Consider the following 19,715-nt stretch of genomic DNA (forward strand, 5'->3'; position numbering starts at 1 on the left):
AGCCTGGACTCAGAAACATAAGAAATTAAAGGCCCATAGCAGCTAACAGAACTTCTCAAGTTACATGTATCAACAACAGTCCAAAATTACCTCTGTAGGAATACAATGCATTGTCCAGGCCAGCCACGCACGAAGGTAGAGTCCCACCCGCTGGGATCGAAACACAGGAGCAATGGGACTACAAATGCAGGAATGGTCCTTTCCAGCAAGCACTGATTTGCAAGAACTTTTGTGCTACCCTGGAAGCTCCCAAAACCTAAGCTAGATTCTCCTCTGACTTTGGTTACTCCTGATTTACAGCATTGTTTTGAAGAGGAGAACCGGGCCACTACCTTTATTCCATAACTGAGGTCCACAACAATGCAAATTGCAGATCCTCAGCAGGTGTAAATCAGCATATCTCTGTTGAAGAAAGGGCCCATTTAGGTTGATATGCACAAGATGGTAACAGTGGCTACTCAGTAAGACCCCCTATTCAACAAAACACTTCAGCATGACTCATTTAAGCAAATGGAGTAAATAGGACTATACACATGCTTAAATTTAAGCACATGCTTAAGTACTCTGCTGGATCAGGGCCTAAAGCAGTGCAAATTTAGTGGCTAGGGAGTGTCATGATAGCAGATTTGGCCTTTGTGGGTTTCTTTATTTAAGTTTCCTACGCAGCCCATCAACCACACAGCATCTGATGCAAACACCATGAGGAGAAGGCAGCAAAGCTCAGTCCAAGCATTTTCTTTGCCCATCATTTGTCTTCATTAAAAGAGCAAACAGGACAGGGACATGAGGAAGGAACTTCCAGGCCTCCATCCAGAAGAAGCATGACTGCTTAGTAAAGACATTTTGAGGCAGCCGATTTGGCTGTCAAATGCAGTCACTTTTCAAGGAAGACCTTCCCCCTTTCTTTATGCATTCTAACCCTGTCCATGAACTTCATGCCTTCTGACTAGAGTTAGTTAGAAACCTGATAAGAGAAGTTCCCATGAAAAACGTCCACTGCAAAAAATCCACCATTTTTGTTGAACATTTTTCATGGACATTTTGGCACTTTCATAAGAAAGGGGTGTTATTATTAGGGCTGTCAATTAATAGCTGTTAACTCAAGCGATTAACTCAAAATAAATTAACTTGATTAAAAAAATGAATTGCCATTAATCTCACTGTTAAACAATAATAGAATATCAATTGGAATTTATTATAAATATTTGTGGATGTTTTTCTACATTTTCAAATATATTGATTTCAATTGCAACACAGAATACAAAGTGTACAGTGCTTACTTGATGTTACTATTTTTTATTACAAATATTTGCACTGTAAAAAAGATTAAACAAAAGAAATAGTGTTTTTCAATTCACCTCTTACAAGTACTGTAGTGCAATCACTTTAGTGAAAGTGCAACTTACAAACGTAGATTTTTTTGTTACTTAACTGCTCTCAAAAACAAAACATTGTAAAACTTTAGAGCATACAAGTCCACTCAGTCCTACTTCTTGTTCAACCAATTGCTAAGACATACAACTTTGTTTACATTTACGGGAGATAATGTTGCCCACTTTTTATTTACAATGTCACCTGAAAATGAGAACAGGTGTTCGCATGGCACTTTTGTAGCCGGTGTAGCAAGGTATTTACATGTCAGATATGCTAAACATTTGTATGCCCCTTCATTCTTCGGCCACCATTCCAGAGGACATGCTTCCATGCTGATGACACTCGTTAAAAAAATGTGTTAATTAAATTTGTGACTGAACTGCTTGGGGGAGAATTGCAGGTCTCCTCCTCTGTGGTTTTACCTGCATTTTGCCATATATTTCATGTTATAGAAGTCTCGGATGATGACCCAGCACATGTTGTTCAATTTAAGAACACTTTCACTGCAGATCTGACAGAACGCAAAGAAGGTACCAATGTGAGATTTCTAATGATAGCTACAGCACTCGACCCAAGGTTTAAGTGAAGTGCCTTCCAAAATCTGAGAGGGACGAGGGGTGGAACATGATGTAAGAAGTTTTAAAAGAGCAACACTCCAAGGCAGAAACTACAGAACCTGAATCACCAAAAAAGAAAATCAACCTTATGTTGGTGGCATCTGACTCAGACGATGAAAATGAACATGCATCAGTCCGCATTGCTTTGGATCGTTATCAAGCAGAACCCATCATCTACATGGAAAAATGGACTACAGTACTTGCAGGAGGTGAACTGAAAAATACGATTTATTTTGTTTATCTTTTTTACGGGGCAAATATTTGAAATAAAAGTAATAATATAAAGTGAGCATGATACACTTTGTATTCTGTGTTGTAACTGAAATCAATATATTTGAAAATGTAGAAAATATTCAAATCCCAAAACATTTAAATAAACGGTATTCTATTATTATTTAACAGTGCAACTAAAACTGCGATGAATTGCGATTTTTAAAAAATCTCACTATTCATTTTTTTAATTGTTTGACAGCCCTAGTTATTATGTTTGTTAAGATGGAGCGGAGGAGTCTAGAGACTCAGACAGAAAAGCCTGAAGACCCTGTTCATTTACCAGTGATTGGGAACTACTGTTACAAAAAGCACCCGACTTTTCCCCCAGTTGGCGAGAATGTGCTCTGTAATGCATTACATTCATAAAGAATGCTCCCTGGTACACAGAAAGACTGTAAAGGCTGTTTACTCTGGACAGATTTTAGTTATTAAATAAAGCAAAATACTACTTAAAAAATTAATGAAAAGAAAACCATTACCAGTGGCCTGTGAATGCAGCATTGCCTAAGCTACAACGCGAATCCTCAGAGAAAGGGGCATAGGTCAGTAGCTGTTAAAGATGGGAAACAGAATGATTGCCATGGATTTTGTTTAAAATGTGCATAACAATGATCCTGTCCCCAGTATGCATGGATATGGAGAGCCCTAAACACAGCAGGCCTAGTGCTATTGTGCAATCTGGAAGATGCAGATGTAGCCCACGAAAGATCATGCTCTAATAAATTTGTTAGTCTCGAAGGTGCCACAAGTCCTCCTGTTCTTTTTGCAGATACAGACTAACACGGCTGCTACTCTAAAATCTATAAGGAGTACTTGTGGCACCTTCGAGACTAACAAATTTATTTGAGCACAAGCTTTCATGAGCTTCAGCTCACTTCACTCACGAAAGCTTATGCTCAAATAAATTTGTTAGTCTCTAAGGTGCCACAAGTACTCCTTTTCTTTTTGCGAATACAGACTAACACGGCTGCTACTCTGAAACCTATCTAAAATCTATGCACCTTTGGGTCAGTTTGAGATCAGTGCCGCAGCAGGACTCTAGGGGGCACTATGCTGCTGGGGTCCCATCATTCAGGAGAGCTGTCAAACTGAGCTACTGACCATGTGAAAAAGCCTCGAGCCAAATTTCAATCTACATTTTTAGATTCAACTACTCTAAAGTCTCTCTGCCATTTTGACAAATTATTCCTCTGTGCCACATAGTGGTGTAGTGCTACTATGAACTATTGAGCCATCATTGTGTTACACCCCAGAGATGACCGCATTTCAGTGGCGGACAAAGAGTAACAGCAGGACTTCAGTAGTATAGCTGGTCAGGAATTTTTCTGGAGAATTGTTGTTGGTTTTTTTGCTGAAAAACGCCAAATCGTCAAATCCAAAACTTGTTTGTGAAATAGGGTCAGTTCTGACAAATCTCCCAGCTCCAACCATTTCTGGGAAAAGGTTTCATAATTGTCAAAATGTCCTTTCAAAAGCAAAAGTTGGGGGGAGGGTTGGAGTGAGAAAGGACTTTTTGCTTAGAAATTTTAGTAAATGTGGCATCAAAAAAAGGTTAAAAAAGAAAAAGTTTGAAATAAGAAATGAAACATCGAATTCTAAATGAAACATTTTGATTGACCCAAATGAATTTTTTTTTTTTGGCTTGTGTCAGTTGGTGAAAATTTTTGAGCTTTTTGTTCTGATTAGAGATGGTGAAAAAATTTCCAAATTCAAATAATCTTGCAAGATGGGAAAACTACTTCAGGCCCAGCTCTCTTCAATAGTTACTTTGCCTGGGTAAGAAATGAGAATCACAACCTTCTCTCCTAATACCCTTCACCAGCATAGCTGAGAACCTCCCAGAGCTAAGAATTAACAGGGAAGCTAGCATCTTTATTCAAGGCTTCCTTTTCATCCTCCCCTGAGAAGAGGATGGGTCCCAACAAATGATAAATCAGCATATTTTTAAATACTTTACATACTTTAAATTAGAACTAATTGTAGCAATTTTCTATTCACAAAGAGCCGTCTGCGAAATGAAGAGTTCAGTCATTTCGTTCAATTTCATTTTGTTTGTTTGATTCCCCCCTCCCCCCATTTCTAGTTTTTCACAATTCCCATTCAAACTGGGGAATGTTTTTCTCTGGCTCAGGGTACGAAGAAAAAGAAAACCCCTAATAATACACCACACTGCAACCCTGGGGGAGCATTTCAGCAACTAGCCTGCTCTACATTATACATAAACATCTCAAGTTCAAGTTTAATTCATCCCCCTGAGAAACTATTTTTTGCCAAGATAAAGATCTTGAAATGTACTGCCCTGGCACAATACATCCTGTATCCTGAGTCTGAAATCAGGCTTCCGAGAAGCAGCCCCCTCCTGTATTAATTATCCCGTCTTCTGGTATGGTACCAACGTGGCGCAAAATTTCCTCGGGTGAAAGTGGCAGCAAATGCTCCTGGTTATCACGCTATGGTTCTACGCTGTAGATGGATTATGGGCATAACACAAACAGTTGGGTGTATTCAGCAGAAAGACCCATCTTCGCCCCACCACTGACACCAACAGGAAGGCGTTAAACTGGGCGGAAAGCAACTGGGGAAGCAACTGGCACTACAGCATCCTCTCTCCCTCCTCTGGATCCACCCCAAGTCCATGGATTTGGGGCTGCACAGATCAAGGGTATCCATAGCTGGGCTGGGCAATGACTATTCTCTATGGCCCCTCTATCTTCAAACAAGCAGATATTTCCTTGTGGAAAAGCCAGGCAGCTCTTATCAGCATCCTCTTTCACAAAATCCCACTCAGCACATTGATAACAACCCCTGCTCCCAGAGAGGGGGTTGGGTGATGGAGCAGTAGCTGGGGCAGCTGGAGGAACCAGGGGAGGTGATAGGTCCATAGAGTAAAGCAAAGGCCCTAGGACACCATTGGATTCCCCCCATGGATCTCAGGACATCCACAGGTTTTCTAAGTACCATTCCCTCCCCATTCCTGTGTGGGGTGTGATGGGGGGACAATTTGCAGGAAACTATGAGTGAGTTCCTGGCCTTTCCACAGACTCCAGCTTGGTTCGGAATAAGCTTTCAGACTAGGATCTCCTTGGCTGGAAAAGCGAGGCTGGCATGCTCATGCATAACACAATACATGGCATCACAGTCTACCCTAAACAGGAGGCTATTATTAAAGAAAATAGACAGAAGCCACAAAGCAGGCCTCTTCCACATGGCTTGAGTTCCAGCTTTCTCTCCCTTGTTTACCAGGAACCACACCCTGTCTAGAACTCCATACAGCATATAGAGACATCTAGTGATTGAATAATATGATGCATGCAAAAATATTACAGTGAGGACAGTCTATCCCACAGTATTTCACTACCTAGCCCAAGCCAGAAATCAGAAGTGGGGAAAACAAACAAACAAGAGCATCTCAGAACAAGGTTCAGTTTAAATACAAGTGAAGCGTCAGGGAAGTTCTTGCTCTTCCCAACAGGGACGGATTAAGGCAGGGCCTTTAGGGGCTGCAGCCCTGGGCCCCGGCTCGAGGGGGGCCCTGCAAAAATAAATCACAGGCAGCGATCTCCAACTCTGGGCTGCTAGAAGTCCCGCGGTGCAGCGGGGTGCTCAGACAGGCTGCCTGCATGCTGTGGCCCTATGCCGCTCCCAGAAGCAGCTGGCTGCTATCACATCTCTGCGGCCCCTGGCGGGTGGGGGGAGGTGGCTCCACGCACTGCCCCCACCCCCAGCACCATCCTCACAGCTCCCATTCACCGGAAACCAGCCAACGGAAGCTACGGGGGCAGTGCTTGCAGGTGTGGGCAGCAAACGGAGACATGCTGTCCCCCGCCTCCCAGGGGCCACACAGATGTGCTAGGAGCCAGCCGCTTCCCGAAGCAGCGTGGGGCTAAGCCTGCCTTAGCCCTGCTGTGCTTCTAGCCAGGAGCCTCCTGTGGTAAGCACCTCCTGGCCGGAGCCTGCACCTCGCACCCCTTCCTCCACCCCAGATCAGAATCCCATTCCTGCCCCCAAACTCCCTCCCAGACCCCGCAGTCCCTCCTGCACCCCAATCCCCTGCCCCAGACTCCTCCTGCACCAAACTCCCTTCCAGGACAAAGACTTGTATACAGGGGCTCCACAAAATCTAATAGCCCCGAGCCCACAAGAGAGTTAATCCGGCCCTGCTTCCAAAACCAGTAACCCTTGCCCAGACCCCCAGGCCTAGATTTTTCGCTACAATCCTCTTATTCTCCAAGCAGCTACTTTCAGATGTTCATTCATAAGCCACATTACTTTCCCCACATCCCAGGGATGTATAGAGATTTTTTATATCATAGAATTTATGGCCAGAAGAAGCCATTGGATCATCTAGTCGGATGTCCTGAGTCACACATGCCACGAATTGCACCAGTTTACCTGTATTGAGCCCAGATGCTATAGAGTCAGAATCACAGAATTGCAGGACAGGAAGGGACCTCAAGAGGTCATGTAGTCCAGTCCCCTGCATTGAGTTCCATGTCTGTTATAAAGTTGCTTCCAACTGTAATAAAATCACTATAGAAATTATTCTGTTTTCCTTTAGGAGGAAGTGTGCTATGGATTTATGCAAATCTGCCTGCAATGCATGTCAACGTGCTAAAAATATCCTTCAATCACCCTTCCCAAAATACTACTTGCTTGCTTCACCCGGGCTGGTGGGCAAGCAAAATATCATTAGATTATCATCATCCCAGTCTACCCAGGGGTGGATAGATTTTATAACTGGCCTGGTTTGTTTTAATTATTTTTGCAAGACTGCCACAGTGAATCAATAGTCACCCAGATCTCAGTGTAAGTCAGTGAAGCTGCTTTGACTGCAATGGGGCTATACTGATTTACATCATCCGAGGATCCAGCCCATTAAGTCTAATATGGGATCAAGAGAGAAAAAAACACAGTTGTCTTTAATCAGAGCTGCAACATCGTATGTGGAGAAGTGGCCTTGCAGTTAAGGCAGTGGCTGCTAACTCAGGCCCAAGTCCCACTTCTGCTCCGTGACTCAGATTCCCCACCTGTAAATTGGGGAAAATAACCTACCTCCCAGGGGTATAGCAAGACTTCATTCATACAATGTGAGGAGGTTTGATACTATGATGGAAAACAGTGCAGAACTATTCTAATAATGAACAGTTTCCTTAAAGCACTGTGAGTTCTGTAAACAGCCCCATTGATAAATTTTCTCTACCTATTGTGTGGCTCTCAGGTCTTAGTTTCTCAAAACTGCTAGCAATTTACCTTGAACGAAGTGCAGTTTACCGAGGGGGGGAATGTAATGAGTGCATTCATGCACCATTTAATTTAATTGTTTGACCCCCATGCAGTCATATTTCTGAGAGGTAATTGGAACATTTCTTTTTTTTTTTTAACACAGTGCAAATAAAGGAAGCCCTAAAAAGTTGCTCTTTGTTACTAGTAATTACTGAGGAGTCAGAAATTTGGCCAGACTTGATAATTGTTGTCGTTTCTTGAAAGAAAGAAAGAAAAAAAACAAGCCCAAAGTTGGCAAAGAAACAACCAACCCTACAGTTTATTAAACAAGTCGTTTCATATGTGTTATGGTGTTTAAGCCATTAAGGCATGAAAATATGAAGCTGGTCAAAGAATTATTTTGCAAGACCTGAGCCTTTTAATAACCTCCCCAAGACGAACTCTGGCTTTACTAGCAACGCTACCAAAGCTTGGCGAGCAGGTGCCATGAGACACGGTGGAGGGCATTTGCTCTCCTGGCGTAACCAAAAACAAATGTAAAACCACATAGTGTGAAACTGACGGAGCCAAAGCCCACAGAAATCGACAGAGAGAGCATCAAGGGGCTGTGGATCAGGTGAGAGAGAGAGACACCAAGCAGGAATGAATCAGTGCTGAGATCAGATTCAGAAAACAAAATTGAGATGAAAGGTCTGGAGGAAACCATGGCCCTGGTCTACGTTCATCATTTCCTGTCGATGTGGTGGAACGTTTGTGAGAAGGACTAAGAGATTGGGAAAGGGGTGGAAGGGGGAGGGATTATTTTTTAAAAACTCTCTCAGGTTAGAGTGAAAAAACATACAACCCGTCTTTGTTTAAAAAAGAAATGAGAACACTCTGTAACATCTGGGGACACAGCCTGCCCAGGACCTGACCTGGAATTGTGGGGACCCAAAGAAAGGCGGGTGACCTGTCAGCCTAGCCTGGAGCTGCACAAATCGTGGGTTCTGATCCTGCATAAAGAGACAGCGAAGCTGTGAAAATTGCAGCAGGCAGATGGGCATGGCTTAAGAACCTGTTAGGGTTTCCAGAAAAATTCTCCCAGGTTTCATGCTGAATCCTGGAGCAGGAGATTAGTGGGTGCTGGGTGGACAGCCATGCTCAATAAAATGGATAATTATGTGCATCACAATCAAAGCTCTACCAAGTACTTAGGGGGATGAAGTTCTTCTCTAATCCCTCCCCCCTGCTCCCAGGCAGCTCCCAGTCCAAACTTCTCACCTCACTTCTACAGGCCAGTTCCTCAGCTGGTGTATATCTAATGAGGCCAACAGTGCTAGCCTGATTTACACCAACACGGATCTTTATGCAGTGCTTCATTTGTAATGAAAGCTAAGCCTACAAGTGCCGGCACAAATTAAGCACTGTCCTTGTAGTAGCTGGAACCAAAACAGGATACAAACATCCCTAAACACCGTGGTTCATCTCTATTCAAAAGACCAACTGGCCTCTCTGGCTCTAAACATCCTCCTACTCCAGAATGTTCTGTATGATGTATTGGTCAGGTGAATTTGTGCTTTGAAGTTTTTCCTCTCACCTAAATCGTGTAGTTAACCTCACACTGGGTGCTTTACAATATACAAGAACTGTTTCAATCAGCTGTGTACAATGCGACCCCCATCCCCCATTTTATAGCACCCAAAAATCTCCCAAGCCTTTCTTTCTGTGACTCAAATCCCAGAACCCTTTGCAGCCACATAAGTCCCAGGATGGTTCCCCCTCCTAATGTGGCTCACGGAGGATCACTGCTGTATAAGACTCAGATAAGAATATTCTTTAGAAAAGTGGAATGGCCATGTTGTTTTGGGGATGGTGCCTTTAAGGGCTGAGCTTCCCACTCGGAGAGTCTGGGCCATGCAGAATTTTTAAAGAAAAAATACACCTTTCAATAGCTCTTTTTTAAAAGAGACCTTTACACCAGTTCCCGAATCTCCTTCGGTATCAGGCTAGATTCTTCCCTTAGATGTGCAAGAATGGGCAAAGGAGAAGGAGCTAGAAACCTCAGTGAGGTGTTCAGATTTCATGACAATGGGTGTGGTATGAGAACCGAGATAGATAAGATAAGATACAGAGCGCGTGGGCAGCAAGAAATGAGGCGTGCCTGCCTTTGATATAAATATACTGCAGGATGATGTGGTGTGATATAAAGGGTTTTAATCGGTATGGGTTTGGGATGGCAAAGCCACAAACTAGTTATGCAGACCATCCCAGTGAGCGCTGATATTTAAGGTATTTAAGAAGTTTATAGTGCTATGTGCTATATCCCTCCATCTGCAGGGCTAGGCTGCCTTGGCTAAGCAGAGTTCCCACTCTGATCCCTTCCCCCCGCCATACAGATAGGTATTGAAGTAACAAAGTCCTAAACAGGGCTGATTCACAAACATAAAGGGGCTTTTCCCAGCTGGATTTCCTATCCCTGTAGCTCTCTCTTGGAGTTCCTCCCTGCCTTCTATAGCCCTGAGTCAGAGCTAAAGTGACACATCTAATCCAGCTGCCAGGGTGAGTAAGCAGAATAGCTCTGTAATCCCTTCACAGTGTCCTAAAGCTTGACCCACAGAGAGTGCCTTATGCCACCTGAATCCAAACATACTAGTGGAAGAAGGGAGAAACTAATAATAATTTCACAAACTTCTAAAAATAGCTTTTCCATAGATCATGTCATGACTTAAAAACCGAACGTTACGCAGGCCTGTACACCAGGAGCTGCACGTGATGTAAGACTCAGGCTGTTAGAGTGGCCATCACAAGCCATTAACAGAAACATGACCGCAAGCACAAAGTTGGTGTATTACATGCACATATTAAATCAGTGGGAGCTGCACAATATCATCACTGAATCAGGCCCATTTTACTCAAATAGCCATTACTATGCATTAATTTGTTCATAATAAGGGAGAGTTCATTCCTGCCAGTGTTCCAGTGGACAAGGAAAGTGGCACAATATTAATTAATTCATTAAGTAATCATGAATATTGAATTTGCAAAGGAAACGTATTGCAACATTGACAGAAATCATTTAATCTTTCAACACGTCTGATTATTAATAGCCACACTGTAGGTATAAATAATGTCGTGACCTGTGGACTTTACAACAGACCTGCTGGACCTCCGGGGTGTTAGAGGAAAGATCCTTCTACAGGAGCAGAATTCTGAGCTGGAAGGATTTTATATTTTCCTCTTATATCATTTAATCCTTTACCTTTGGACCAGAATTAATAGGTAACAGAAAAGCAAACCATTAAATGAAATGAACTTCATGCATTAAAATAACATTATGGCCACTCAGACAACATTAGCCTAGAATGAGCAATGGATCACACAGAATCTTCCCTGGGATGAATATATAGGCTGGACCATTTTTGTGCATTTCTCATTACAGTAGCCTGCTTGCTTGTCTACTCGGGTTTTTGGCTGGAGGGAGAACATCTATTTTAAACAGGTTTTCCAACTGTGACTGTAAACATTAGAAACAGGCTTGACGCTTGGAGCTGTCTTAGCCCTCACGATGCAAATAGGGAAGGCTTTGAACATTGCCTGCTCCTGTTCCTCTGGAGCAATGATCAGATCACACAGGCACTGGCTGCATTGCATTTCCACTTCCCAGAAGAAACCTTTGGCAAATCCCTTTGTCCCTGTTCAAGTTCTCCTTTCAGGACTGGAAAAGTCAATCTTCCTCGGGGTTTCTTTACCAGCCCCTTTCGGGAGGAAGGATGGTCTTGTGATAAGACACTGGGCCGGACTCGGGGAGAGCTGGATTTGATGTGCTCCATTAATGGTTATGATTAGCATTCATTCGTATGATTGTATTGCCTAGGAGCCCGTCATGGAACAGGACTCCATGGTGCTAGGCACTGTACAGGCAAAGAACACAAAGACAGGCTCTGTCCCAAAGAGCTTACAACCAAAATATAAGGCAGGAGACAAAAGGTGGATACCGACAGATGGGGAAGCACAGGGAAACAATGAGACAGTGTTGATCAGCGTGACGGACAGCTACCTAACCGTGGTAAATCATATAGAATCACAGAACTGGAAGGGACCTTGAGAGGTCATCTAGTCCTTTCCCCTGCACTCAAGGCAGGACTAAATATTATCTAGACCATCCCTGACAGATGTTTGTCCAACCTGCTCTTAAAAATCCCCCATGATGGAGATTCTACCACCTCCCTAGGTAATTTATTCCAGTGCTTAATGTCTCTGGCAGTTCGAAAGCTTTTCCTAATGTCCAACCTAAACCGCCCTTGCTGCAATTTAAGCCCATTGCTTCTTGTCCTAGCCTCAGAATTTAAGAAGAACAATTTTTCTTCCTCCTTCTTGTAACAACCTTTTATGTACTTGAAAACTGTTATCATGTCCCCTCTCAGTCTTCTCTTCTCCAGACTAAACAAACCCAATTTTTTCAATCTTCGCTCATAGGTCATGTTTTCTAGACCTTTAATCATTTTTGTGGCTCATCTCTGGACTTTCTCCAATTTGTCCACATCTTTCCTGAAATACTCCAGTTAAGGCCTAATCAGTGCGGACTAGAGCAGAAGAATTACTTCTCGTGTCTTGCTTACAATACTCCTGCTAATACATTCCAGAATGATGTTTGCTTTTTTTGCAACAGCGTTATACTGTTGACTCATATTTAGCTTGTGATCCACTATGACCCCCAGATCCCTTTCTGCAGTACTCCTTCCTAGGCAGTCATTGCCCAGTTTGTTTGTGTGCAACTAATTTTTCCTTCCTAAGTGGAGTACTCTGCATTTGTCCTTACTGAATTTCATAGAAATAGAATCAGAAATAGAAATAGAGCTGAAAAATTTTCAGGGGAACAGTTTTCTGTCAGAAAATGAAATTTTTGACAGGAAAAGATCAAAATGAATCATTCCAGCTTTCCTGGTTCGATAACGTTACAACTTTTTTTTATATAAAGTCAAAACATTTCATTTCTCATTTTGGTTAGACTTTTAAATTATATCCCAATATTAAGATGATAGGATATTTATGTATACTATATTTAATATTAGAATGATTCAGCATGATTTGCCACTATTAAAAAAAGGTCCAAATTGGCTTTTTTTTTTTTTTAAACTTTCATTCCACAGGAAATGTCAGCTTTTCACTCCAACTCAGAACAAAAACAGATTTTGAAATGTCGGCATTTCCTGCTCAATGGAATTTCCATTTTCCAGCCAGTTCTAGCTGTTAAATTCTGGTTCTTTTGTGACCCAGGGCAAGTCATTTAATCTCTGCATCACAGTGCCTCACCTGTAAAATGGGAATAATAACACATACTTTCTCCCCTCCTTTCTCTGCCATGTCTATTTAGATTGTAAACGCTTCAGGGCAGGAGCCGTTGCTTATACGGTGTATGTACAATTGGACCGTGACTTTGGTCAGGGCTGTAGGCACTACTGCAATGTTGGTAAATAATAACCACCACCAACTACGGTGCTGTGGAAAGGCTGCACCAACTCTTATAGCTCAGGAGCAGAGATCTCAAGAACAGCAGAGGCTAGTGGACAGGCAACTGGGAGACTAAAGCACCTATACTCTAATCCTGCTCTGAAACCGACTTCCTGTGTGTCCTGGAGCAAATCACTTAACGTCACCAGGCCAAGCTTGGTGACACATGTGCATGCCCACTGAAGTCAGTTGGGGTTGAGCATGCGTAACTAAGAGCGGGAAGCTGGTTTTCAGTTTCTGCCCCCCTAAAAGGGGGGTGATGGTATTCATCTACCACAAAGGGCAGGCTGTGAGGATTAGATGTGGGCCCCTTTTCTGCCTTCAGTTATAGCCATGTAACCCTTGTGAATTGAAGTGGGTTACACAGGTGACAGCGTGAGCACTCGTTTGTATGTAAAGCTCCACCTACGGCCTATGCTTCCGGCCGATGACTGAAAGTCATGGCTCGGCTGAAGTGGGATTAGGGGGTACCCTCACATTGCTGAATGCACTCTAGGCCAGTGTCTCACACTATAAGACAATAAGGAAAGAGGCTGGGGCTTAATTATCTCCATATCCCCAAAGGGAAAATCGAGTATTCATTCATAAGGCCCTTGCACATACCCGGCCCCAAGGAAGCAAGTTTGCTTGCCTCTTAGAGAAGAGCTAACCTACAGATGTTTAACATCTGTGGGGCTGGCAGTGGATGCTGAAGGGAGCTGTGCCAGGTGAGGAGGGAGGCTTTTGGTTGCTCAGAAGTGGGATCAGCTGGTGGCTTTTGGGGGGAGTTTGCTCCTGCCTCCTGCTGCGGTGTGAACACTTGGAGTGTTTGGGTGGCGCTTGGCAATTCTGATGACATTTTACAAAAGTAAAAAAATGTCAAACATCTCAGCTGCTCCCAAACAAACACAAACAAAAAAGTCAATGACACATGGGTTGTCTAACTCATACCAGGAGGAAGGAATTTCCCTAAGAATAGAATTTTCAACTGAAAAAAAAAAAAATCTAAATGGGACATTTTTCCTGCCTAGTCATGATTCTTCATGACACAATGTGATCACACGATGCAAAAAATGTCATGTTGTGACACCAGGTTGCGAGATGGTGACATTTTCCCCAGCCTGAAATAGTTTACAGGCCCACTAAACAGTGCCATGAATGGCACATGAAGAATGAGGAACTGCCCTGGTACATTTCAGACACTTGCTTGCAAAATTCAGGGTAACGGCTGCTTTCATATTTCGGCATTATGTTTTGCAGGGTAAATTAAACAATTCACTGCCTCTCTCGCTATCTAATCTAACATCTCTCTAGGTTTTTATAACATTACCATCACTATCAACGTCCAGTCCCTAAAAGGTTTCAAAGTGATTGGTTTAAGAACAATATTATGGGCCAAATTCAGCACCGATTTAAGCAGGTACAGTGAACAGGACTGTCAATAGTAGATGTACCAATTTACTCAGAGTTGAAGTTGATGTTACTGAACAACTTCAGACTATTGATTTTTCAGTTTTCTGCCTCCCGTGTATTGCTAGCTGCTGTGGATATTCAAAGTTCTGCACAAGAGCTGCAGTTTATCGACGTTTGGGCTCTCTCTAAATAAAGAGCTTGCAAAGAAAAAAAAAAGGAAATTCCGCAGGAAGTTCAAATATTTTATTACTTCCTGTTTGAACAAGCATGTCAACACTTGGCACTTAAAGTGCAATTTGTTTAGAACTTCAGGTGTCAGCTTGAAAAATGTTATTTCCAGATCTAACCCACAACAAATTTTAGCGCAATAATAAAAGTAATAAATGAAAAAGAAAATAACCTCAGCATTTCAGAGTAACTCTTTCCCGTTGCAAACAGCACATGATCTGGCATGCTGAGGGAGGGTACATGCTATAAAAGCTCCCATCACGTTCGTTGAATGGCCTCTTTTTCAAAACCCACCCCATCACATTTCCCGCACACAATGTTGCACACAGGACTGATTGGTGGAGAAAACTGCAGGTGCAAATGAGAGAATTGCCCAATCCAACTTCCTGGCTGCAACTCATTAGATCAGTTACTACATTCTCTTGTTATTTGTGCCTGCCATTTGTGCAAAATTAGGTATCAGATAAAGGTCCCTCTGAAAATGAGAGCCTTGATGACTTGAATACATCACCTGGACTCGTCTGTTCTTACGGGATTTAAACAGGTAAAAAGCAGATGAAGATACCTCCATTGCAACGTTCACCCCATAAGCCAGATTTCAACTTCAGCCCAACCCGCAGTTCCTGGGTTTTGGTCTAACCTAATGTAGATATAGGAGCATATGTACTTATTAGAGCCGCCTGAAACTCGGAATTTCAGTTCTGCTGGAAATTCTGACATTTCAAAACGTGTTTACATTCCAAATTGGAACAAAAATACTTTCACAATTTTCCATGAAATCCCCTGGATGCAGATTCTCTCCTTAAAATGCAGGGATGTTCTGATCTGGGGTTGGGATCTGACCACATCTCTAGTTAAAAGAGATGCTTGAGGATAACAGGTGCAGAGAACAAAACCCAGGACAAAGCTCAATGTTCAAAAGACATAGGGGTTGGGAATGAAGAAAAAATCAAAACCTCAGTCCCAGCCTATATGCGTGGCCTCAGAGGTACTCCACACCCATTCCTGCAGGCTAGTGATATTGTATACAGGGGCTGGGGTGTATTTCTGGTTGAAAACCCTACAAAAACATCTGCATGTGGAACTCTCTCCATCTCAGAAGATGATACCATGGGATTTCTCAGGCTACTGATACAAATGGCTGATTCTTTTAGTACTAAAGATGGCTTTCTTTCATACCCGGCTGGCCCAATGGCCTTCCCAGCCCTGTAACCCCACTTCCAGCACTGGCAGACGCCTGGTGCTGCAAAAGACAAAGACAAAGCTTTCTGCCAATTGTATAATGTTGGAGATGGGGTGGGTGTGGGGAGACCATTGCTACCCTTGCAGTGATCAGCTAATGGCCAGAAACAGGGGATTAATAATAATAGTAATAATAATAATAATAATAATACTAAGCTTTAATCAATACATCTCAAACTGTTTCACAAAGGAGGTCAGTATCATTATCCCCATTCTATAGAGGGGGAAACTGAGGCATAAAGAGGTGAAGTGACTTGCCCAAGGTCACCCAGCATCAAAACCAGGAATAGAACTCAGGTCTTCTGAGTCCTGTCCATGATTCTACCTACTAGATGCGACCTCCCATAGAGGAGGAGCATAATAACAAGCCATGAGTTTTACAGCAAAGTAACTGCAATGTACGCACACAAACAAACCAAGGAGAGAGATTGCTTCTGGCTGAAGCCCACAGTAACCCAGCCGGTTAGGAAATCTTAGCCCACACACCACAAAGTTACCTTCAGACCATTAAGAATCTTTAATTTAAATTCCCCATATTGGAATTCAAAGGAAGAGTGGAAATGATTCAGTTTGATTGTTGGCAAATGCTGATTATTGGAGAAGTCAATCAAAGACAACCTAATTGTAAAAATATGAACTATGAAAGATTTTGTTAGAGAGGCAACGTGATGTAAGGAATGGATTGTCAGAAGACCTAGGCTCTGAACCTGATGATGACCTTATCCAAACTCCTCTCCCACCTTTTGTCTATTTATATTACAAATTGTTCAGGCAGGGGCTGTTTCTTACTATGTGTATGTACATCACCAGACACAATAGGGCCCCATCTTCATCTAGAGCACTACTGTAATAGGGAAAAACCCCACTGTTGCTTAAAAAAATTGCATCCCCTGGACTCTGACCATTTCATACAATAACTACCACATCAAGCCAGCCTCGACATTCAAAACCTCTGTGCTCTTGTCCAAAATTTTTAAAAAACACCACCAACGCCCTTGCCCACACACACACAAAAACTAAACCAAGTCAAACCATTTCACACAGAGCCCTGATGCTTGTTACGCTCTGATCCTGGTCTGGCATTAAGGGGAACATATGGCCACAGCATCAACAGAAAATATTTTCTAAAGCATATTTAGAAGGATCAAAATGTTCCCCTTTAATCTGGACACTGACAGCTCTACAGCCAAAGAGAACAAATTCTGCCTTATAGTCCAGGAGGGTAGCACTGTGTAATCCTCAATAAAGGAATGTAAGGTCTGGGCAAAGCACTCCAGTTCAATGCCAGGCAGAAAGCAGAAAGGTGGCAACTGGGAGCTAAGGAGCGGAAGAAAGGGCTTGATCTGCAAATACGAGAAGTGATGCAATGGAGGGGAGGGGGTTAAATGGAGGGGAGGGGGTTATGCTCCTATATAGAGTTATTCAGCCAGAGACAACCCGTGGGGGAGGGGGAAGGGCAGAGTGAGGGCAGTGGCTTCAGCAGATGTTACTAAGCATGCTCAGTCTGTGTGAGCATGCTCAGTACAAGCCAACTAACAAATCAGCGGTGGGGAAGTACATGACCCCACATGACGCCCCCAAACACACTCACACACGCATCACCTCTGCACACACAGTTCATGACTGGGGCTCCTTGGTGCTACTGCAGTACAAATAAATAATAACGCTGGAAGAATTCTTCCAACTGATTAACGCAGAGGACTTTCCCGGCGCTCCTAAATCCAGCGGAGCAGCCATGCAAATCTAGGAAGGCCCAAACCAGCTTGGTTTAAGTCACGTGGGGCAGGCAGATTTGAGATGCCCTCAACTCAGCTCTGTCCAGAATTTACATTTTATCAAAACAAAACCTAAAATCAACAACGGTGGTTCCATGACTGAGCAGTGCGGAGAGTTTGAAAGAAACGGACAGCACATGCCAATCAAACACTGCAGTGCTGGGATCCTGAAAGCGAAACTGACTGGGAACGAAAGAGGGCAACTGGCTTCAGTGCTTTGCATGACTCTGATGGAGAGAAATGAAACCATGAAAAGGAAACGGGACTTTTAAAGACCTTTCCGTTTTAATAATCTCAGAAAAACACGTAAAGAAATCGGTTTGCTTAGGGTCCGACAACTAAGTGGCGCTGGGCACCACTGGCATCAATGAGACTGGCAGATGCTTTGCACTGCTCAGGATTTGAGCCAGTGGTTATTTTTTAAGCCGACAGCATTTGCCTGCATCCCGATGGCTATAAGGGATGGAGCAGTAAAACCCTCTCCCACCAACCATATTCATAGTGCTATTTGCGTAAGCACACAGGGTTGTATAGCAGCTTTCAATACACATATTCAGTGTGTGCTTACAGCATTCACCATCTCAAAGAAACCCTGCACATGCTGCAAATCATACTCTCTTACGAGCGCTCCCATGACATGCCAGCACTGGCATGCACTTTAACCAATAAAAAGGCCAGCACTTTGTGCCAACCTTCACCGTAACCGCCTGACTGGGCTGTGCACTGGCAAGGAAGTATCTTTCACACACATATACGCGGTAATGTCAGCCTGCTCCGCACACACACTGCTACTCACCCACTTCCAAATAAAATACATAACTTACTTCTTGGCTCCCGGGGTCCATCCACAGTCACTTTAATGGCTCGGTGATAGGTAGCGACTTGTGTGGGGTTTGTGAACACTGTGATGGTCAATGTAAAGCTTTTTCCTAAAGGGGAAGAGAGAAAAAAAGGAGAGGCAATGCACCTGGGTTGATTTCTTCAGTAAGCAAAGTGCGTCCTTAGGCCTGGAAAGCCTAGGCCCAGATTTTGGAAATGATCATGAAGCCGCAAATGCTGCTGTACAAATGAAACTAAGGGATTCATATATTTAAATTTGCGAGGCTCTCTTTGTTGCTGGCAGGTACCAAGAAATTGGCCCTGGTCCAACTGGAGTCAACGGCAAACCTCCCACTGAGAGACCTGGGCCCATTTCAGAATCAAAGTCAGAGCCCTCTTTGGTGCATTATAACATTGTACATTATTTTCCCCCTCTACCTAGAACAGCTTCCTCCTCCCCATGTGCCAGGGCACTTCCTCCTCCCCATGCACATCCAATCCTCGAAACCCAATGCTGTCAGCTCACTTCCTGTCATTACTCGCAGACCTGGAGCTCTTTGCTCCCCAGCGCCTGGGCACTGAGGGCCCAACTGTGCAACCATTGTTCATGCCACCGGTCCCAGAGAGAGCTCAGGGCATGAGCAAACTTCTCAGCATGAGTCAGGGTTCCAAAATTGGGCCCCTAAAAATAAAGTATTTTTCAAATGCTAGATACATACATTTGGATGATAAGTATAGATAGATAGTAAAGGCCTGATTGTGCAAACACTTACTACCCTGTGTTCTTACTACCCTGTGTAAATCTATTAACTTCATTGGCACTGCACCCAGTAGTCAATATTTGCATGATGAAGCCCTGATTTTTTTTGAATTTACTGTCACGAATGTCCTTCTCTGAGCAGACCTCTCTTGCCTCTTGTTTTCTGTTCTTCCCCATCCTCCTCCCTCCATTCTTTGTTCTGTTGTTCTTCTTCTTCTCATTATCTGGAGACCGGGGCCAAAAGAGCTGAACCTTGCATCTGAATGGCCCCGAACTTTGGGAGCAAAGATAAAAAGGAAACAGGATCCAAACCAATCTCCCTTGCTTTCAGTTTTGCAAAACCAAAAGCAGACCAATGAGGGTTTGAGGCTCTGATGATCTGCCTTATTCAGATTGTGGGCTCGTACTCATTTGCTTACTTGTCTGTACAGCACTAAGCTGTACTGGGGTGAGGGACCTAGATCAAGAGACAAGCTGACAGAAAAATGATTTAAAATACCAGTCTTAGGGATTAAATTTTTC

General features: G+C 43.3%; 1 protein-coding gene across 4 annotated transcripts in view; it reads right to left on the bottom strand.

Annotated features, from left to right (window-relative positions):
* RUNX3 (RUNX family transcription factor 3) overlaps positions 1–19,715 on the bottom strand; it is a 112,838-nt gene that overhangs the window by 31,122 nt on the left and 62,001 nt on the right. For all 4 annotated transcript variants that reach the window (XM_043506049.1, XM_043506050.1, XM_038378019.2 and 1 more), the window contains one exon: positions 18,439–18,543. In XM_043506049.1, coding sequence (XP_043361984.1) covers positions 18,439–18,543 — 105 coding nt within the window. The remainder of the gene's footprint in view (positions 1–18,438; positions 18,544–19,715) is intronic.

Source organism: Dermochelys coriacea, chromosome 19, assembly GCF_009764565.3.
Source record: "Dermochelys coriacea isolate rDerCor1 chromosome 19, rDerCor1.pri.v4, whole genome shotgun sequence".
Taxonomy (NCBI): Eukaryota; Metazoa; Chordata; order Testudines; family Dermochelyidae; genus Dermochelys; species Dermochelys coriacea.